Source organism: Vespa mandarinia, chromosome 5 (assembly GCF_050613455.1).
Source record: "Vespa mandarinia isolate Hongniang chromosome 5, ASM5061345v1, whole genome shotgun sequence".
In the NCBI taxonomy this organism is placed as follows: Eukaryota; Metazoa; Arthropoda; class Insecta; order Hymenoptera; family Vespidae; genus Vespa; species Vespa mandarinia.
Genome location: NC_140814.1, coordinates 700,001 through 723,960, shown reverse-complemented (window position 1 = coordinate 723,960; position 23,960 = coordinate 700,001). Strand labels below are relative to the sequence as shown.

Below are 23,960 nucleotides of genomic sequence, written 5' to 3'. Positions count from 1 at the left end.
TATATAACACATATATATATACACACATATATATATATATTTATATAACACATATATATATACACACACATATATATATATATATAATGAGCAATATTTAAAAAACGTAATATAACAATACCAAATAGCTGATTTAAAAGCAAATATTTCTCGTTCGAATTAATTTTATCTACATTATTAATAATACCGCAGCTCACTGCAAGTAAGCATAATGTTTCGAATTAATCGATTTGACTAAATTATTAATTAATTATCAGATAACTAATTACCGGACTTATTGAAATCCTTTTAGTTTTTTTGTTCACGAATATTATTAATATATTATATTACGAAACTTTTTGTGAAATTCACTTTTACACATGAAAATATCTTTTCCTCGTAAGCTTTCAACGTAATCGCGAAATAAAAGCAACGCAATAATGCCACACATATTCGTCGTTTCAATCGCGAACTTTTAAAACCGTGTATACTGTAAATGGAATTTTTGTAAAATCTCGACAAACGCACGGTTCTTACTGTCGTATACGTTGAGTACTCTTAACCAGTACGCAAAGTTTCACCATTATGAAATAGGATAAACCATTTTATTCGCGGAAGTGCAATTACGAAAGTGTGTGCGCGTCGTAATGCGAATTTCAGAGACTAACTCGTTTCTAATCAAGAAGGGGTTGTCGTAATACGAGATTAGTACTTTCTTTTTAATTGTACTTAAAAAAGGAAAAAAAAAAGAAGAAAAGTAATGAAAAAATGTAATAATATTCTATACATGAAGAATAATCAAAGTTCGAGAATTTTCAGGATCGAGGAATTTATTGAATATTTTTAAATCATATATGATTATCATTTATTTATAAAGTATATAAATGAATACCTACAAAGACATGTATTTCACTTAGCATGTGTAAAAATACACATAAATATATATAATATCTATATATATTACACTATATGCCCAATATGTCTATACTGGCATACTAGTTCGTGTCGACATTAAGCAAATCTGTCGGACAATGAGAAAACACTTTGTAGCCGCATTACTTAACCATAATAGCGTCGGAAAAAAAGTCTGAGTACTTGTTCCGTTGGTGGACGACGACGACGACGGCGACGACGACGACGATGACGACGACGACGACGGGAAGAGATGATATGAAGGAGGAAATGGCCAAAGTTGTGTACACCGCTACCCTGGGTGACGGCAACGACAGACTTTTCTAAACTTGGCAACGATTCCGGATTTTGGTTGTTCCATAGCGAAAAGCGAATAGGAATGGGTAACCTCATATGTGGAGGACATAGAGCAACCATCCCCACTACCATCACCAACACTAACATTACTACCTTTCTCGCGTTTATAAACGGGTCAGGACTTGCTTTCCGTTGCGGAGGAATCCGAGAAAATCTCGTCGCGAATCGTTGCCCTTTATCGTCGGAATTTCCCGTTCCTTTTTATTACTACTACTACTATTACTATTACTACTACTACTATTACCTATTTGATAATCCATGCTATTATTCTTCAAAATTATTCCATTTAATTATTCCGATTCCCCATTGTACGTGTCTGTATGTGTATATGTATGTATGTATGTGTGTTTACGTAACGTTTTTGGTTATCAGTTTACATCAGTCTTCTCGACGTAGTAACATCGATCCGAACGACGTCACTTTAATCCTCTCGTAAGCTTCCGTTTCGAGTGCCCTTTGAACTTGGATTAACTTACGAGCGAAGTAACTCAGAGCCATCGTCATCTGTAAAACCCGTCCACGCCTTTATATCCAAACAAAAGGACTTTTAAAGGATCTTCTTTGTCTTATCGAGAAAATTTTCTCTCTCTCTCTCTCTCTCTCTCTCTTTTTTTATTATTCTTTATATTCTTCTTCAATACTTTCATCTAACATTTTCTTAAGTATATCTAATACTTGTTTTTTATTTGTATCCACCGATGTAGCAAACAGGTTTAAAATATCTATCTTTGTGCGAATTAAGATTCCAGTAATGAAGTTGAATTTTAATATATCTATTTATGAATAAGATATGTCAGAATATCTCTTTCGTACATATAACGTTTATCTTGATTAAGAGGAAATCGAGCTCATAAAGTCGTAGCAGCTGAACAAACGCTCAAATTTATCATTCTACTTTCGTTTTCTCTTTTCTTTCTCTTTTTATCTATATCTATTTCTTCTTAACAATATTCTGACGAGTTTGCTTAAGTAAACGTGAACAAGGACAGCAAATTTGTAGATTAAAAACAAAAATCGATTGATGTTTTGAAACTTCGGAAAATATCGACTATATAGCATAAACTTTTTCGAACATATGATGAATTCTATGCACTTTGTACGCTTTGAAAGATAATTAATGAAGTACATTTTATGAATAGAAATCGAGGAAGAGTCATAATTTTTATTTTATCGTTAATAAGCTTTACAAGTATCGGAGAATATTTTCCTCACTTAATTCATTTTTATAATAACTCTTACAATAATTCAATTAACATCAAATAATAAAATAACATGGGAAGAATGATACTCATTAAATGTAATCGGATTATGAGTCTTTTATCGCCGATAATTTTAAATTGTTTTTATTGAAAATGCATAGACTTATATGTTCATTGTTTTTGTCGGTAGTTGTGTATCGGAAGATTTAAAATAATTTTTTGAGTAATTTTTATTTACCTATAATAATTTATTTTACTTGCCTGTACGAAATTCAAATAAATTTATGTTTAATAAAATATTTTTACAACAGCATGTATGAAATATAAAGATGTAATTAGATGATTCAAATCTATTACTTTGCAAACGAGTAAGCTCATTATCAGAGTTTTATATTCGTGAAAACTCGTCGAATTCTTTTTCTCATCGGTTATGTGCCAACTATTGAACATTTTTATTTAGTCTTCAACAGTGCTTCGTAGAAATACTTCGTAACTTGCTCTTTTTTGTTCAAGAAATAGAAAACGAATCGAGATATCGAACGGTTCAAGACTAATTGACTGGTCATTTAAAAGTATTCTCGATTCGTTCGTAAGCAATTAAGCGATAAGAACTACGATTTCGTTAAATACGAATGATATTATTTCTACTTGAAGAAATTGCAATGAAAATATTCGAAAGATTAACGAAGATTTAAGAGCATGGTGAAATTAGAAGGAATAATAATGTATAGAATATTTTTTTATATTTATTAAACATTAATTTTTCTTTTTTCTTCTTGTGTTTTTTACATTCATTATTGTATGCTTATATAATTTATTTAAGAGTACTTGTCATATATCATGTTATATTCGTTCTATACAGAATTTAATATTTGTAAAAAAATCTAAAGTAGTTCGTCTTATTCCAGAGTAGGTCGTTATCTCTTTAGCGTTTGAGTCACACCGGAGCTGACCCAGTAAACGAGCGAATTCTCTGTAACGAACAAAGACTTCCTTTTCCTTTCGCGTTAATAAAGACGAAGATCCTTTTGAAATCCGTTCGGTTCGGAGGTTCTTGGCCTTTCTCGTTCATTCTCTTCGCGTTTCTTTTTTGCAGGTACAAGTCGTTAACCAATGAGGTCGAACAAAGTGAAGATATCTGATAAAATAGGATCGTTATCATTGATATCGTTGTAAAAGTAAATCGCTTGCTTTAAATAGCACATCATTGTAATAATCATTATAATATAACTAACAATCTCTATTTCTTTTTTCTTTTTTCCATGTTACTCTCTTCCATATACTTGGGATGATACACCAATGGCTGACTGATCGATCGTTGAATTCTGGCTGACATACCTGGTGATGGTTACCTTGGACATCGTTGATATCACACTAATTATCTTTGGTGACGGTGAAACATTATGCACTTATATCAACTTCTCTGACGCATACACAATCATTCGCTTGTTAATCGTTTACATCTTTTCCTCTACCCATATGGAAATATTTTAAACAATGAAAACTTACGACTTTTACGTATGTCTTCTCTATTTAAACCAAAAACTCGTTATTCCTATCGGCACCACACCCGTCAATTTCTCGCATGTACGTCGAAACGGCCGCGGTTCCATATGCAAACTCGATCGTGCCGAACTGCCGTGGACGCTCTCCACACTAAATCCCACAAATGACGTCTACTCGTGCCGTCCCACATTCTCTATCTGTCTCTGTCTATCTCTCTCTCTCTCTCTCTCTTTCTCTCTCTCCCTCTTTCTCTCTCTCCCTCTCTCTGTCTCTGTCTCTGTCTTTCTTTCTCTCTCTTCGTCCTCTTTCGTTCTATATCACCACCACTACCACCATCACCGCCACCAACCCTTCTCATCGGATACGCCAATGTAACGCGTGCAAACGAAACGACGGTGCTTTCGCGGCTGAATCCGTGTCATCGATACACCCCACATCCCTCTTTTCTCTGTCCCTTTCTCTCTCTCTCTCTCTCTCTCTCTCTCTCTCTCTCTCTCTCTCTCTCTCTCTCTCTCTCTACCTCTCTCTTTCATTCTCTCATCCTCCTCTTGTCTCGCGAACCAATCCCGATTGATCCACTCGTTAATTACCCCGAATCCCCTTGAATCGATCGCCGTTGCGGCGACGGCACTCTACGGCTCGTCGATCGGTCTTCGATACTTACTCTTTTTCTCTCATACTCACTCTTTTCGAATCTATGTCTATCCATCTATCTCTCTTCATTGTCTTTTCTCACTTGATATATCTACTTTCTTGTTTTTTTCTTTTCTTTCTTTCTTTCTTTCTTTTTTTATTTCTATCTATCCATGTCGTATCTATTCTTCTTTTTCACGTGGCCGCCTGATTTCGTCTTTTTTTCTCTTTTTCTTTTACCTTTCAACACTTCTCCTATATCTTTCTATTTATTTATCTCTTTTCTGTATCTTCCAATCCTTTTAATTTTTTTTTCCTTCGTTTTCTATTACTTTATTTATCTCCTTTACGGTTCTTTTTCTTTTTCTTTGTTAATCATTTTCTTTTCGTTTTCACTTTTTCTTCCTCTTTATATCGATGACCATTGCCCCATTGCCCTTTATAACGTAACAGCCCTGTTGGCAGGTACCTTGAAGACCTATCAGCGTGCAGCCTGCGACGAGGAACCGATGACACTTAAGTGTCCACCCGGCACGACGATATCGGTCGCGCTCGCGCGCTATGGGAGAGCTGTTGCGAATGGACCAGGAAGATGCGGCATCTCTTCCGACGTCTCATCTAATTTTGCCATCGATCATCATCAGCAAACTAACGACACGTGTTTATTGCCGGATTCTTTACAGGTACGTGTCAACGTTGATTGGAACACAAACTTTGGATAGAAAAGAAAGATAATGAAAGATTTAATTATATTTTTTTTTGTAGCACTAAATCCATCATTCTTAGGATCGATCATTCTTTTATTATTATTCTTTTATTATTTTTGTTATTTACAAGTTACGGCCCATAATTTGGGTTATCGAAGAATTAAATATGTTTCAATAATTCAGTTTTAATCTATCATCGAGGCGTTCCATTTTTCATTTAGTTCATATCATTGGATGAGTTTTAATTCTGTTTCTTTTTTGTTTTATTTTTATTTATTTATTTATTTATTTATTTATTTATTTATTTATTTATTTATTTATTTTTATAATCTCCCACGATTTGTAACTTTTTCCATTTCAAATATTTCATTTCTATTTCTATGAGAAATCGTTCGTCTCTGTTAGATCCATTTCCTTCAAAATTCGAGTTCTTCCATGAAGATTTTATTCGTCGATTTCGTATCCAAAAGGAGGAGAGAGACATAGGTGTTTTCTGAAGCGTGGCAAGCAAGTTTGTCATCTTCCTTACACGCCTCGTAAACTTTGCTTACGTACGCACAAGTTTTGGCACCCTGCGATCCTTGGAAAAGAATTCCGTGAAATAATTTCATTTTTATCGTTGTATCTCGATCGACCTCGATTTCTCTTTCACATTTTTCTTTTTCATATCTTGCAAATTTTTCTAACAAGATCAAGCATGAATACTTTATGTTCAAATACTCAAGAATTTTATCGAGATAGTCAATAATACGTTTAATTCTTTAGCAAAGTTCACAGTAGAAGATTCAGAGTTCTATTAAAAGCTACATAATCTGGTTCAGAAGATTAAAGTCATTATGGTCGTCCACGCGTCGCTCGTTAACTTCGATTTTAACTTTCAGCTTCCAGCATTCGCAAGTTGACTTTTGATCGCTAGGATTTGCTTAGCTTCTAAATAAGTTTTACATGGCAAAAAGGATCGTAGAGAAATTACGATGTGAAAAAACATATCAATTAGGTACCTCATTGCCAAATGCAAATTGAATTTTTTTGATTTATTCCGTTTCGTGTTAAACTTTTTCTTCCTAGTTTCGTTCGTTTTCTATTTATGGAAAATTTACTTTTTACTCGGACTCGCGTTTCGTCAAAGCCCGAAATGGGAGAAAGAACATGAGGACAAGTTATCTCCTTCGGGGAAAATAATTTTTCGTTTCGTATATACTGAATGATTTCTGAGATATGGTGTTATACTTTATTCACAATATTTATTTTGATTTGCGAATACACTTTATAATAGAACAACAAATGAAAGAGAAGTATAAAAAACCTTGGCTATTTCCTCTTCTCTCTTTTTATTTATTTTTTTTTTTTTTCTTTTCTTTTTTATTGTCCAATGTTCCTAACAACGAATATAAGTTACACGAGCACAATTATTTTCATTTTTCAATCGAGGTACGATAGAACAATACAATTTTCGAGAAAATTACGAATGAATTATATATCCATGGTGAATCGTAAGAATAGATGTTGTTAAAGTCGTCCAACAACATTCGATTATAGGTACTCGACGTTATTCGAAAACGGTAACTACGAATAATAATAGGAAAAAAAGAAATAAGGAGATACAGAGAGAGACGGGGGAAGAGAAGAAAGAGAGAGAGAGAGAGAGAGAGAGAGAGAGAGAGAGAGAGAGAGAGAAAGAAAGAAAGAAAGAAAGAAATAAAAGTTTATTCGAGCCGGTTAAACGAAGAAAAGCGTACTTCCGTTGGCAAACGTGCTTCCCATTGCCAATGTATTCGCAATTGAGTGGATTTCCTCGGCTCTGAGCTATACTTGCCGCTGCATATCTTTTCAAACGAGTTTGTCAGTTTCCACGCTCGATGAAATACGGGAGTATCTTTTTTTTTTTTTTTTTTTTTTTTTTTTTTTTTTTTTTTTTTTCAGGTCAGTTACCATTCTCCCTATCTATCTCTTTCTTTTTATCTTCGTCTTTATGGATTTCTCTTTCTCTCTCTCTCTCTCTCTTTCTCTTTCTCTCTCCTCTCTCCTTTCCTTCTCTATTTTAGTCTTCCATTTATCTATTTTCCACCGAACATATAATTTGCTATCAACCGATTCGTGCTCTTGCATTCTCTGACCTGCACTTCTGCACTTTTCTGACCTTTCAAGCTAATAGATCTTTCTTCCTTTTCTTTATCTTTTTTCTTCTTCTTTGGCTTTCCCATAAGAAAAACGTACAAGTGTGAGCGATGTGAGTACCCACTTTGCAATGAATCCTTTTTATTTGCTTTTGTCAGCATGTTGTGTTTTCAATCAATATAAATATAATTTATTTGTAAGCTTTTAGGTTTTTAATGACTAAGTTAGATGACATTAGGATTATTTTATTTATTTTTTTTTTCTTTTTTTTTTCTTTTATATCAAAAACAACAATATATGTGTTCAAAGAATTTTTGCCAAGTAAAAGCAAGAAGTAAAATTGAAAAATCTGTATATACATAAAAACTTACAGTTTCGAGAGAAAAGATGAAGAGAGAGAGAGAGAGAGAGAATGTGTGTGTAGCATAGCTTATATTGTTAAATAAAGTAAAAGAATGGATGGAGAAGGAGAAAGGAATTGTAGAGTTACGAAGAAGAACACGATCCTTTCGCGTAATCGCGAATGCTTCGGACAGCGATATAAATCGATAGCAATGACGATAACAAGTTAGCCATCTTACTACAATAGAAAAATCCGTATGAGCAACCACTGAACGAGTAAAAGATATTCTTGTCCTTCCATCGATCTCATATTTCACGTTTCGTTGTACATAGATACTCTTTATTTCTTTTATCGTTTCTCATTTTTAACCATCCTTTTTTCTCTCTCTTTCTCTTTCTCTTTATCTCCTCTTTCTTTTACAAATTCAAAGTTTAATCAAGTTCATTCCTTTCTTTCTGTTCACGTAGACTCGTTATTCTTTCAGTTGCCTAATTCACGGCGTATGTAAATATCTCGTTAAAGGATCACAGAGGTTATTAAAAAAAAAAAAGAAAAAAAAAAGAATAAAGAATAAAATCAAAAAAGAAACTCAGTGGAAAGAAGTTAGAACAGGTGAACTAAAGACGGCCAGAGAGAGAGAGGAAGGGGGAGAGAGAAAGTTGTCTTTTAATTTTTACAAATGGATTCTCCGGCATCATTTGCTCGTGTAAGAAAAATCGATAAAATTTGAGATATCGAAAAGAGAATTTTTCTTACCGGTGTCATGATGGTGATGGTGGTGCTGGTAGGAGGTAGTATGGAAAGCTCGAAAACAGAGAAGAAAAAAGCAAACTATTCGAATCTCGTAATTCGTTCAGGATGCCCGCTAAATTAAATTACGGCATTTATAAGACTTTACCTAGAGCGAGGAAATCGGACCTTTATCGAATAAAGAATCATTTTCTTATGGATCTTATCGAATTTTTCGATATTCTTTCTTTTATTTTCTTTTTTTTTTTTTTTTTTTTTCTTTCTTTCTTTCCATTTATCTATCTTTTAGGAAAATGCTACAACATGTTTGTTGCTCGTGTATTCGCGGATTGTAAGATCGGAGAAGGTTAGTTCTGGAATTAGGGACTTGTTTAGAACAATGACCGACAGAGTATCGTCTTCCGAGTGAGGGAGAAGGAGAAAGAGGATGAGTGAGTGAGTGAGTGAGAGAGAGAGAGAGAGAGAGAGAGAGAGAGAGAGAGAGAAATAGACAGAGAGACGATAGAGAGAGGGATGGACAAGTGACTCATTAGGCAACGAATTAACGGAACACGGTGTAGGTGCGCGAACGAGCGAGCTAGGTGCCCGTCCAGAATAGGATAGATTGATCTGGAAAGGGGTTGCCTGGTGGTACGTATCGTAACTACGAGTTCACCGACGTACCGAAAATCGATTTCTCCTGTGGGACTCCTCAGGCTGGTGTGCGAAATATAGTGAGCTGTTCTCTCCGAAGTTAAACTCGAGAATTTCAATGATTGGATCGTCATTGCATTAGACAAAGATGGATGGATGGTCGACTTAAACGAGGCGAAAGCTAAGGATAATATCTTCAGTCAAGCTCGTCTTTCTCTCTTCCTTTATATTTCCTAACAAGTTTCCGCAATTCTCTCCTCTCTCTTTCTCTCTCTCTTTCTTTCGTTTTCTTTTCCTTTCTCTCTCTCTCTCTCTTTTATACGTACCTACCTAATTAATATCAGTTAGCTATTTTAGTAAGACGGAATTTTATTAAAATTAATATTGGTTAAAGGATTTCCCAATGAATCTCATTTCACGTTGGAAAATGCGAAAAGTACGTACTTATATTTCGCATCGGAATTATAATTAACGAGAAAAGAAAATACATTTTTTGTTTGAATTTTACACGGATGTATAAAAACGTATGTACATCTATCTATGTAATAATGTAACCTTATTAAAGATAGGAGAAAAAAAAGAAGTCATAGCCATTAGTATCAAGTATGGTAAATGAATGGTCCTTACCAAGCGCAGTTATGCGATCGGGCAAATTTAATTTCATCCTTACGTGTACCTTCTAAACTTCTTGCAGCTGCGCGATTCGTTCGATCGAAGCTTCCACAAATTTCCGGTGAAGGCAGAATTTCAGGAATTCGAAACAATCACCGTATGGATAGCTGGTGCCATGATCGTGGTTTATGAGAGAGGAAGTATCTAATGTTGCGAACTCGTCTCGGTCAGAACTAGGATATTCGCTTTGATAGAAACAATTTTCTCTTTTATTTTTTCACATAGTTAATGAATAACCGCGTTGAATAAAATTTTCTTAATTAAAAATCGTGACGTCATTATTTGAAACTCCTTCTCACTTGATATTTTCCTTTCTCTTTTTTTTTCGCTCACTTTTACTTTTTTTATTTTTCTTTCTTTTTTTTCATCGCAGGACGACTTCTCGATGTCTTGAATTTCCCTTCGTTAAAACTTTTAAGATTATATTTCAGCAATCGATCTCTCATATTATACTCCAATATATAATTATCTTTGTTTCCAATTAAAGTTTAATTTCTCCGTTGTGGATATAATATTAATATTATATATCTCTTTGAACCTTATTTTCAATATATGTACATATATTAATGTACATATATCAATTTTCTTTTATATGTACATATACAGAGATTCCACGTTATCTTCCATTTCCACTACTTACCGTAATTATTTACTTTATGGAAGCGCGTCCCACTATAAAATGAGCGGGTCATCTGAATGACGCATTAGTACTCACTGTTGCAGACGGTCGTCGAGATGTGTCAGAAGAAGAGGCAGTGTAAATTCAACACAAGCCCGAAGACCTTCCAAGGAGATCCGTGTCCTGGTCTTGCAAAGTACGTCGAGGTCGCTTACAAGTGCAGTCCTTGTAAGTTATCATTTGGTTAATATTATATATATATATATATATATATATGTGTATATATATATATGTATATATAGGATGTAAAATATACAGAATGTACCATGTATTTTTATCATGTCAAACATACATGTATATATATATATATATATATGTATATATATATATATAGATGTATATATATATAGATGTATATATATATATATATATACATCTACATTTATTTATATATGAATACAATTTTTTATTTTTAATAATATATCTTAGATTTAATAATATATCGAATTACATAGTACATCCTATATATGTATGTATGTTACTATAAATACTACTCGATATGATTCATTAAATAGATTCGATTCAATAAAATTTTGTTCATGTACGAGTATTCGAACAATGTCGATATCGTTTTACAGGATCCTGATTTTCCGTATTCTAGCTATAGTATACGGAAACACTAAAAAAGTGAACAACGTCATTCAAAGCCGTCGATTTTTCCGATCCACTCATACAAACTCAATGCATCCTCGTTCTATATCGTTCAAACGAACAAAACGTTGTCCATGTTTCATCTCGGGCATCGCGCGTCACCGCTTTCTCATTTTCTCATCTTTCTCTCTCTCTCTCTCTCTCTCTCATTCTCTCTATCTATCTATCTATCTATCTACCTATCTATCTACCTATCTATCTATCTATCTATCTATCTATTTATCTATCGTTTTTTTCGTTCGAATCGCTGTCGCTGATTATTTTATTAGCCATACACATCATGCGGACATTAACATAATCGACGATGAATTCTTCAATGGGAGAATTTTGCGGTATGACGAATGGGAACACGATTTATAATGTTAGAGTGTTTTGATATTGGAAGCAGAATTGAGCTTCGACCGACTTATCAAACAATTTTTCATTACTTTGTCTAGGGAATTTTTGACGGGCATAACGAAAACGATCACGATCACGATCGGCGTCCATCAAAAGTTCTCTTTTTGATCGTTGAATATGAACAAGTGAGAAATCATTGTACAATATCGTTCGCCACGCCAGGAAGAGAATTCAATTGATATTGATTCTAATTTTTCGTATAGAAAAATGCGGGCAGTCGTGTTACTTCGCGAAAATTGCGTCGAGATGCAATTTCGTTTCTCACTTCCCCTTCTCCTCCTCCTCTTCCTCTTTCTTTTTTTGTTTTCCTCTTTACAGTTTATGTTTTGTAAAATAGCTTTGGGCAATGGCATCAATCTAAGAGGAAATAGATTTTCGTAACTTATTGAAAAAATGAAAACAATTGATATTCAAGTTCGCATAAAAATGTAAATATTTGTGGGACGTAAATACATGAAGAGATATCTACTCAGTAGATATAAAGAAGAATAAACTGCCATGTGTGTCGAGAGATTATATCTGAGAAAAAAAATTATATAGCATTTAACTGCAACAGGTTGTTCCGATAGTTGGTTTGTTGCTAATGCGAACATTCACTAATATATTTTTAATAAGTAAACACTTCGAACTTGGACGGTGCGTATTAAATACGCGTGTTCGGTTTTCTTAAGTTAAGGATTAATCGTATTATTGAACCATATGAAAATTTTTCTTGGATAACTACGAAGCAAATTAATATTGGAATAACGGGATAAAAATAATTTTACTCCGTAAAATATTAAATTATTTTGAAAAACGATAGAAAAAGAAGAAAAAAGAAAAAAAAAAGCTTTATTTTATCGATATACGTTTTACAAACGATTAATCCAAATATTTGTACTTAGACAAAATTCCAAGAAATATTGTAGAAATCGTTAAAATTATTAGAAAGACATTTTTTTTTATGTAGATGCATTATAATACATAATGAAAAAGCATCGAAAATAATTAGGCATAGAAAATGAAATTTTATATTTTTATTAACGGTGCATTATTAGTTCTCTATTGTTTACTCTTAGACTTTTCACTATATCGCAGCGTGTAATTCGATCTTAATGAAAAAATACGGAAGAGAGAAGGCAATACGTATCAGTTTTCCTTGGCATAGTGGAGTAGTGAATTTCGCGACATGGCCTCCCTTGTATGTCGCGGCAGATTACCAATATCGTAACTGCATTATCTTGGCAACGTGCTTTTATCCTTTTTATTGTCGCGGCGAGTACATAAATACATAGAGAGAGAGAGAGAGAGAGAGAGAGAGAAAGACAGAGAGAGAGAGAAAGAGAGAGAGAAAGAGAGAGAAGATGGGGGGGGGCAAGCTGTGCTGTGAATGCATGCAAGAGCTCAGTAGATATCGGTAACAAGCCGATACACCGTTGTAATTGTTTAGTCCAGTTGCAATCTCACTGATTAAAGATACGCCGTGGCCACGACGAAGGTATCTGGGTAGTACCTAGTACCTATGTACGTTCGATCGATCGGATCGTACGGAGAGAGTATTCCCGGTTGTATCGAACAATTAAAACGATCGCGATCAGTCTGCGGAAATTGGATACGATCGTAGAAAATGCATCGTTGCAAGAACGAAAAAGCTTACACACGTTTCGTAAATCGCTTCCAAACGGGTTAATCTTTCGTTACGTTTATAGGAAAATCTTCGACGAAATAGTTATTTAATTACAAACACTTCCAAATATAGAAAGTATATTCTCAAATTTCGTTGAGTTTGAAAGAAAAACAAATTGTTTACACGTAAGCTCGACTATCGAGAATAAATTTATTTACAACTTTTCGAAATTCATTTTACATTTCTTCTATTTGTATTCTAATGTACGATGTAATTGGTATCTTATAGAGAAATATATGAACACTGTTGTACACTATCGTAAAATATCATAATTCTAAAGTATACCGATCCCTGGTGTTATATATCGCATATCTACGCGAACGCAGTCTCGAAAGTTTTACGATGGAAGCTCGTTTCTTCCGATTATATCGTTTATCCGTCGCTCTTGACGTTTCCATAATCCTCGAGCAGAGTGCAAACAGTATTTAACGGGAAAACGCGTCAGAACGCAACGCGAGAGAGCCAACAGTGCAATTCGTTATACCTTTTCGGAAGATAGCGAGCTTTTCTCGTCGACTTCGTTGGTTGTACCGAGTGCTTTCGACTATCCTATTCTCGTCGAGATTTGATTTATTCTAAGTATTATAGCATGAAAATGGTACGTTTCCACATATACCGAAAACTAAAGAGATGTAGTAGAGAGCAGCTGAAGTAGTAGAATTTTCCATATTACCTGTCGTAATAGTTTTCTACCTAAAAGGCTCGTAAAAAGACTACTTCAGAAGCTAACACGTATACTTGGTCTCTCGTCATTTTGAAAGTGTAGGGAGAATTACTTTATAACTTGTCGATCGAATAAGATACGATTCGATAAAAACTTATCGATAACTCTTGAAAACTTTTCATATATTGGCATGAATTTTTAATAACAATATTGTCCCATAAATTTTACTATTTTTATCGTTCATTATTGATTATGTCAATTTCCTCGTCAATGATCTATATAAAAGTTTATTTTATTAGTGAAGATTATCTAACTACTTATCATGCATTATCTTGATGATAAATTTCAAAGGAACTCATCGAAAATATTTTTTATAAACCGTCGATCGAATCGAAAGTTTATAGAAAATAAGAGGAAAAAGTTAACAAGCACGTATACGAAGTTCACCGTTATTTCAGATTTTCGCCTAAGATCGCGCCGCATTGTCGCTTGCGTAAGCAATCGGCTAAGCGCGGATTACCGTAACAAGACATCGAACCGAGAGCTTAAGCGTGCCAAGGGATCTCCAGCCCTGGCTGGTTGCTTCACGAACCGCGGCCAAGGATAATCGTATACCATCCTGCTTCGTAATAGTAAGGAGATAGAAAAAGAGTATCTTTGTCTTTATATTTTTTTCTTTTCCTTCTGGACCATGCAATATTGAATTTTTCACAATTTCGTATAATGAAATAGTCTTAATGTAGATATTTGTTTTAATTTCGAAAATATTTCAAGTAAGATTATTAGGAAAGCGTTTGTGTATCGCATACATAGAATTAATTAATTAAAATAATGTCAAAGAAAAGGAAAAAAAAAAAGAGAATGGAAAGATCTATTCAATTTTTGCAAACTATCTTTCCTGATCGCTCGCATGATCATAATAGTTGCAATTATAATTTTAAATCGCGTGTGTTTGTGTGTTATAATGTTGAACGAATTCGAAATTCTTCTAATGATGATTGACAAAGTCGACGGATGCGTTCGGGTTGTAACATTGTCGAACGCAAGTTTCTCAATAAGTGGCACGTGTGTCGTCGAATGGATTTGCGGGCGACACGTGAGGTGTCGGCTGGCTTTGGCACGTAACGCGACACGTGTAATATGTAATCGTCACGTTGACGTATTACGCCTGAACAACCACATTACCTAGTACACACAGCACGGCGACGGTTGACCATCTCGTTTTTAACAGGAGATCCTGAAATGTGTTGGAAATGTAGAATATACGACGCTTCAGGGAAACTAACGAGAAAAGCAGCGTTATTTAAGCGGAGGATATGATCTTTCAAGGAGATTTATCTTCTCCGGGATCCAACTGTTTATTAGATTTCCAGCATTTACTCGGTCCAATAAATGAATTGGATTATAAACAAAATAAATTCAATATATCTTTCTCTTTCTCTATCTCTTTCTCTATCGTATGGAATTTATTATAGTAGGTATCATTTTTCTTAATATTTCGAGTATTATAAATATGTTAAAATATATAAAATATTAAAATATGTCCTCATTCGGCGTTTTAAATTTTCTTTAAATTAAGTGAAATGAATTTTGAATAACACACGGCAAAGAACAACGAAGTAAGATGAAATAAACTCACTATTCGACTATTGTATGAGTGAACGCGTTTAAAAATCCGGAAGTGATAGTTTTGTAAGGAAGAGTGGAAAAGGGAGAAAGAGAGGGGGGAGGGAGAGAGCGAGAGAGAGAGAATGAGTGAGCCATGGAAAGTCGAAAAATCTAATAACATCTCCTTTACGAAGCCACCGACTCGAATACTCCTTTTCATTATTCACAGGAATTCTCGGGGAAATAGTCAAAAAAAGGGCCGGATGTTCTCAACAACGATTTCCTGAAAAGAATTCCATTTTGTCGAATGTATAACGAAAGAGAGAGAAAGAGAGAAAGAGAGAGAAAAAAAACAAAAAATGAGAAAACGCGGATCCTTTTCTTTGCTCTTTTATTTCTTGTTCCTTTTCCTTTTCTCTCTCTCTCTCTCTCTCTCCCCCTTTCTCTCTCTCCCTTTCTCTCTCTCCCTCTATTCATTTACTTTTTTCCTTTTTCTTTTTTTCTTTTCTATCTTTTTGCTTTAATTCTTCCTAACATTTCGAATGTACATTTATACGTATTTACGTACATAGAAATATCATTGATTACTCGAACTATGAAAATGGGTCAATCGAAATAGAAAAGTAAAGTAAAAAAAATGAAGAGAATAAAAAAAATGCGTTTACAACAATCACTATTGATGGAATTACCTATTCCTTCCCCCTCCTCTCTCTTTCTCTCTCTTACCTCTCTTTTTCTCTCCTTTTTTTTTTTTTTTTTAATATTTTCTTCGCTTTTTAGTTGAGAGAATCGTACCAATTACAAAATCCAACCGTCTTGATTTCGATCGATTCGATTATTAGAAGAGGTCGGTAGATTGTATTTTCCCGACTCGTTTCGTTCTCCTTGCTGAGGAAATTTCATGAACCATTTAACATTGTGCCTTTGCTATGTTCACTCGTTACGTGTCCTCGATAGCTTCCTCTTTATTCATGTGTACTCGAATAACAAAGAGGAGGGAAGGGAGATGGAGAAAAGGAAAAAAATATATATATAAAACGTATATAAGTAGTATAATAATAAAAAGATATAGATTATTATTATTATTAAATAAGAATACTCATTAAACACGTTGTTATTTGAATATAAATAAACATATAATAGATTATTTGAAATCAAATTTCTGGTTCGAACTGTGGGTACATTTTTCAGAAAGAGAGAGGGAGGGAGAGAGAGAGAGAGAGAGAGAGAGAGAGAGAGAGAGAGAGAGAGAACGTAAATCGTAGATTGAATAAAGCAAGGCATAACACTTTATCTCAGGTATAAGTGGTGTACATTCATCATTTTTGTAGTAATAAAAAGAAACTAGTCCAAGAGGGAGGTAACTTAGACGTAAAAAATAGTTTGCACCAAGCAATAAAACAATATACAAAGACAGTGTTATGATGGTAAGACAAAGTTTAGATTCAAAGAAAATCAGGATTTTTCGATGGAACGAACAAAGGAAACATTGTAGGTATTAATTCGAACAAATATTACAATCCATACGATTTGTATATTTTTACACATGAAAGAAAAGAAAAGAAATAGAGAAAAGAGAGGGGAAAAAAATTGTGTATTATTAATTTTATCGAATTCTTGAACGTTCTCTTTCTCGAGAGATGTCTATTCCGAAACTCTCTTTATCCTTTCATAGATCCTTTCGTCCTAATTTTTCATTTCGAAAGTGGATTAACGTCTTTATCATGCAACGAGAATGCTGAGAGTGTAAGCGATATTTGTTTCTTTTTTTTTTCATTCATGCATGAAAATCGCTTTTTTATAAGATTACGTAATGTAATCGTACGTATTCACATATTTCCGGAAAGAGGGAGAGAAAGAGAGAAAGAGAGAGAGAGAGAGAGAGAGAGAGAGAGAGAGAGAAAAGAGAGAGAAAGAAAGAGAGAAAGATATAAAAGCTTGGAAATCCATAAGTTTATTACAAAACTTTTCTTCTGCTTCCAGACGAATTTAGGAGTAAGGTGGTTTGCGAGAACGACGTTATTAATCTCACCTGTCACCCCGGACAGAGAGTGGCCATTTTCCGTGCGTCCTTCGGCAGACTGGAGTACGAGTCCCTTCAGTGTCCACAACCTCACGGACTGAAAAACGATAGTGAGTCCGCTCGATTAATGACCCTTTTGTTTAAAACAAGCCAGCCGGCTATCGATCGAGTGGTTCTGGCTTTGATATTGCAACGAGTATAAAAAGACGATTCGTTCGAAGCTCTCAAAGAAACGAATTCCCATAATTTTCAAATGCATTTCAACTGTGTTTCGTCAGTTCTTTGATGGATCGATTTATAAAACTTTCATTTTCGATTCTTTTTATCGTTATCCGAAGCCGTTAGAAGATTCTTTTTTATGTATCTTTTCATAAAACATAAGTAAAGTTTACAAACAAATGATATTACACAACAGACGATTTATTTATTTATTTTTTTTTTTTGTTTTTTTTTTTCTTCAATTCCGAATTAAAAAAAAGCTATTTACAAGCATACTAAAAGAGATCTCGTATTATATGCATAACTGTTTACCTATCCACCTACATATGAAAATGAAATTCGATATTTCTATGTTCGTTTGATCATTCAAAATTGAACGTTTTGACATTCTCAAAAGCTTCAGCGGTTTCGTTCGGAGAAATAAATCGGATTAAATAATAATAAAAGCGTACGTTTATTCATCACATTGGGAAACAGGTATCGATGAGTTTGTTGGGGGGAAAAAAACTCGATGGGGTTTTTCTCGATAAAATTGGACTCTTCGTTGAGTATCAGCAATAGTAGTAGTAGCAGCATGATGGCATCGAACGAAAACAAGATAAAATTACATTGACGTTGTAGGGACTGATAGAAAGTTAACGATGTTAAAGTTTCTTTCAAATTACTATTGTTTTATCTACTCAGATAAAATTTCGTACTCATTACGTATTGCGTATATTCGTAATATCGCAAAAATTATTATATATTTCAAAATACTTCATACTTTGGATTTTTCTTTGAAATTAGCAAAGTAAAAGGCAATCGAGAAGATACGTAAGTTAAAGTTATATAAAACGAAGATGTCATTAAGATAGTTAGCACGTAGCCGGTCATTAAAATAAAAATGTAACGTGCGTTATAAAGCTTCGCGTTTATGCTCTTGATAACTCGAACGATGTAAGATAAAATCTTAAGAATCGATGTAGCTGGTTACTGGGAAGTTCAGTCTTGCATTTTCCAACGATAGTTAGCTTTTTATTTTCCGTTGGGAGTAGACCGACGCTTTTCTTTAGCTAACAAAGAGAAGAAGAGGCAAAAGAAGAGAAAAAAGAAAAAAAGATAGAAAGAAAGGAAACAAGAAAAAATAAAAAGCGGTGTTATACGCTTAATGGACGTTTTAGGTGAGGGTACCATCTGACCTGTTGGTGAAGTTTGTGAGATTCTCTTTTGCCTTCTTCTATTGCCTCACTTGAACTTTCTCGGATAGCTAGGAAGGTAACTAGAAAAGGTTTGTGAGCGTTATGGAGTCGAGAGCAATAATAGTTGCTTCGAGATAGTTGCTAACGGTTAAAAGCATTTGGTTGCTCCGACGACAACCTTTGTTATCGTACGACAAATACAACTTTTTATCATAATTTTCCTTAGAACCTCTTTCTCTACTTCATTCTATTATATACCTTCAACTTTCTCATTTCTTCTTATTACATTTCACGTCATGAAAATCTTTATTAACATATAAGGTGTTGAGGAAAACTCTGTGGTTTGTTTTTATTATTTTTTTTTTTTCGTTTTTTTCTCTTTCTTTTTTTCCTCCATTAAATCAATAGAAACGACTTTTTTTGATGATTCCTTTTGGAAGATTAACGGCATATTCGGAGAACGTTTGAGCTGAATTAGATTCGGTTCAACAGGTGTGGAGATTTCGAAATCGGATGAGAGAATTCGTTCGTCTTGCAAGAGAACTTTATCGTAAAGTTTAAATTCGACGTGTCGCCCCATTATTATTTTAACGATATCGTTTCTCTATTTTGGCAGCTTGTATGGCAACGTACGCAACAGAGACGGTAATGCAAATGTGCCATGGCAAACGACGTTGTTCCATCGTGGCAAACAGCACGACGTTTAACGACCCTTGCAGACCGGACATCAGGACGTATCTCACAGTTGTTTATACCTGTGGTAAGTCTTATTATATCATTTTTGCCGTTTAATCATATATAGAATAAAGTTAATTTATTCCGAATTTATTCTAATGTAAATCGATACATTACTTATTATTCTATAGAGAAAAGGATCCTAACGTTTAAATGTTAGAAACAAAATTTAATCTCGTTTGTTCAAAATAACGTTCAACGAGTGATTTTTTCATCGAGTGATGAATAAGTGAAAATTGAAATGAAAAATTACAAAAGAAAGAGGGAGAAGAGAAAGAGGAAGGGAGAGGGAGAGAGAAAGAGAGAGAGATTTTTAATTTCATATCTAGTATACACAATTTTCATAAATCACATTTCGATAAAACAATATATATATATATATATATATATATATATATATATATATGTATTGTTTATATATGAAAAAATGAAAAAGAGAAAAAAATGAAAAGAAAAAAATTTCTATGAATGGCCATATAACGTGTTAAATCATATTCGTAGATATATGTACGTTGAAAAAGTCAGTTATTGAATGTCTTACTTACCTATGTTCGAAATGAATTTTCTACACATTTCTGGTATTTCTTATCGAGCAACATGAAACGATAGATGAGAAAAAAGGAAGAGGAATAAGAGAAAAAAGGGAGGAGGAGGGATATAGTGGAGGAAGGGAGGAGGGAGGAGGGAGGAGGGCGATCGATAAGAAACTCGAAAAAGCCAAGAGCAGCTATGGTTTGAATGCTTTAACAGGCATTCCACTGCCAGCTAATGAACAAACGCGAGAACGACCGTGGATAGTTTGAAATTCCTCGCTAATGTCACCGATTGACCCGGTTGGGAAAGCTTTAAGCACGATTGGCGAATGAGCGAGCGAGCGAACGAACGAACGAATGAACGAACGAACGAACGGACGAACGGACGAGCACGTTGTTCCGCAAAAGGATGAACCGATGGCTTTTCACTCTGGATTGCTCGTTTCTGTATTTAATGGTTGGTCAGCTTTGAAAAGGACCTAGCTAATAGCCATTATTTGAAGCAATAGAAAGTGTATAATGAGCTTCTCGTTCGTATGTTTTTTTTTTTCTTTAAGTATTATCATAGAATTTTCTTTTACGTTATACGATAATTATATTTTAAAAATTATCTTATTTTTCTCAGCTTTCTGTAACGATATACTATAAATAGGTTTATTTTTCTAAGAGAAAATAAATTAGAAAATTTAAATTAAGGTCATACATTTGGAATGATTTACTGACTAGAAAAATTAAATCCAAAAAATAAAAAAGAAAAAGTGATGAGGAAAGAGAGGGGGTGAGAGAGAAATTGTTAATTATGGTGCTTATTAATGTTCGAAATAATGAAAAGACTCGGTGAATAATTCTTCTTTCGTTATGGTTTATGATATGAAGTAATATTTAACAGTGTAATAACGTTGCATTCTACGATAAAAAATGTTGTTTTATGTTTCGAATATTTAAGTGAACTCGAGAGATAATCGAGGAAGAGGAAAAAGGAAGAACAATTTTATGCACTCAGACGTCAACGTACCGACTTAAACGTCGACGTCGATGTCGTCGACGTCGTCGTCATACTTACCCCTCGTATTTTCATCTTTTCTTTTCTCTTTTCAACCGAGATAAGTACAGCACTTCGCTACTATGTTCGTGACATTTATAATGGCACTCGTGTTCTGCGTAGAAGGAGTTGATCTTTGAAAAGTAAGATGTAATTGCGGTGGCGTTTAAGACACCCATCGTAATTTGAATCGAGTTATATGTATCTCTCACACTTTTTCTCTCTCTCTCTCTCTCTCTCTCTCTCTCTTTCTCTCTCTCTCTCTCTTTCTCTCTCTCTTTCTGATAATATCAACTTATATTTTTATTTCTCTTATTCGTCTCAACATTTCAATTTCAACGGGCAGTTTCCGTCTCGTTAATCAATGTCGTATTTTACTATTGAATTTTCCTGGGGGAAAAAAACGTACGCGTAGGGGATAAAAGAGAAAAGAGTGAGAGAGAGAGAGAGAGAGAGGGAGAGAGAGAGAACGAGAGAGAGATAGAGAAAGAGCGAGAGATGCGAAGAAGGGTATAAAAATGCGATCATGTGGTATTCTAATTTAGCAGGGAGTTATACGTTAGAGGCATGGCGTTTCTGTTGCACTCTACTTTTTCTCGTCCTATCCTTTCCACTCCCCCTCTATCTATTTCTTCTCTCTTGTTAGGAAAAAGCGAAATATGCGCATATGTTTCCAACGTTAGAAGAAAAAAGAGAGAGAGAGAAAGAGAGAGAGAGAGAGAGAGAGAGAGAGAGAGAGAGAGAGAGAGAGAAAGAAAGCTCAGAGAATAATAAGTACTGACATTCGCAAATCTCTCTCGTGAACTTTTTTGTACGATCCTGTTTTCTTTATCTTTTTTTATTTTCATTTTTTTTTTTTTATCTCTTTCTCCAGAGAAAAATTGTCAACGAAATTCTTTCTATGATGTGTAATCGTTATTAAACATTGTGATCATATTCGAAGATATGTGTAAATATCTGAATGGATACATTTACACGAGCAAAGATGATTCGTCATTGGTCGTTCTCTTACCAGACAGCTCTCCTCGATCTTACCGCGAAGTTTCTCCCTTAGGCAAAACCCTATTACCTGTTTCTTCCTCGAGTTGTTGACATTAAAGCATTGACCCGGAATAATTACTGAGCACTTTCACGGTGTAATTGGATACGCATGAATAGATCGTCCTTTTTTCTATAAATGTACTAGTTTGAAAGAAAGAAAGAGAGAGGGGGAAGAAGAAGAGGAAAAGAGCATTTAATTTACATCATTCGTACGTACATATATGTACCGATTAATTACCCTACCTTAACATGACAATTTTCTTTTTGCTGTTTTAGAATATCTCTCCTTCTCTATTAGTTTATCTGTATTAATTTGTTATTTTTTTTGGTAAACTATAAAATCATTGATATAAAATAAATAAAAAAAAAATATAACGAGTCGATAACAAAGGAAAAAGAATACTGCGAGAAAATGCAAAGAGAAAAATATATATATATCTATATATATATATATCTATATACAGGGTGTTTCGTAGTTTTGGAAAACTTATTTTCATCAGTCGATTTTACACATGAAAAGAACAATAAAAAAAGAAAAAGAAATGAAAGTAAAGACCATTCATATAAACACAATACCCTATTTATTTTCGTGTTATTTATAACGATTTATTTATAACGAGTTTCTTCTTTGACAGACTGTATCTGTTTACCTTCACAAGAGATGTTCAAAATGACCTTGCGTCTAAATAAAATCTGCTTGTACGGCGTTTTATCATTGACAACTGTCTTACCCTTATCATCTCTCTAGATATTGTTCGAATTTTCTAGAAACCTTATTCGATTCTCTTCGTGAAGTATTTCGACACTGTTAACGTAAGTACGTTTTATACACGATGGATTTCAAAAATAATAATCCACTTGATTCAATATCAGTTGATTTTTGTTCTGTACAAGATGGATTTCAAAAGTAATAATCCAATTGATTCAATATCAGTTGATTCTTGTTTTTAAGTAAGTAAAATGGAATTAGTTATTTAATTAGTACTATAGAAATAATACTATTAGAATTAGTACTATAAAATTAGTATTATTATTTTACGAATTAACGTTGTTAATACTTCGAATTATTAGTATTATTCCGAAATAAAGCTCGTTAATAATTCGAAAACAAAGTTAAATAGGTTTATACGTTTATCCGAAACAGTTTTTATCGTTTTCATACGCAAAATCCATCGTTGAAGCGATTCCGATGAAGCTAACAGGACATACCTTATTTATTTATGCATATAAATAATGCAAAAGTTCTCGCAATTAAATGATAAAACTAAAACACGTTTGTCGATTCGTAACTGTTTGAAATTCCGATCAAGTTCGAAATGCGAAACGAATCGATAATCCTGTATAGTTGTTGAATAAAGCGAAGGTATCGTAAGTTTAACATGAAGTTTGAGGTGTTGTAATAACGGGTAGAGTTCTATCAGAGTATCGATGTGGTTTAGCGACATCGTCGTCGTTGACAAGAGTGACATTTCGGCAACGTAGTAATAGGATGCACTCGATCGTTACAGGAGTGTGTTTAACGAAGTATCGGTGCGCTCGAGCAATTCAGTCCCAATTGAGGTTCGACACGAGGCTCGAGTATCGCGTCAATCAACGCTAGCTGGAAAATCAGCTGTCCAGCGGCGGGTACGAAGCTAATTAGTGTACAAAACATCGCTAACGTTCGATAACGTTCAGTTCCCATGTCGTTCGTGGCTACTAACATCGAAAATT

At 34.1% G+C, this 23,960-nt stretch overlaps 1 protein-coding gene across 7 annotated transcripts in view; it reads left to right on the top strand.

Moving 5' to 3' along the window:
- LOC118448141 (uncharacterized) overlaps nucleotides 1-23,960 on the top strand; it is a 136,643-nt gene that overhangs the window by 81,618 nt on the left and 31,065 nt on the right. For 5 of the 7 annotated variants that reach the window (XM_085656904.1, XM_085656898.1, XM_085656900.1 and 2 more), the window contains 4 exons: nucleotides 5,040-5,269; nucleotides 10,518-10,656; nucleotides 17,460-17,609; nucleotides 19,513-19,656. In XM_085656904.1, the coding sequence (XP_085513030.1) occupies nucleotides 5,040-5,269; nucleotides 10,518-10,656; nucleotides 17,460-17,609; nucleotides 19,513-19,656 (663 nt within the window). The remainder of the gene's footprint in view (nucleotides 1-5,039; nucleotides 5,270-10,517; nucleotides 10,657-17,459; nucleotides 17,610-19,512; nucleotides 19,657-23,960) is intronic. The other 2 variants (XM_085656902.1, XM_085656901.1) reach the window with 2 other exon arrangements.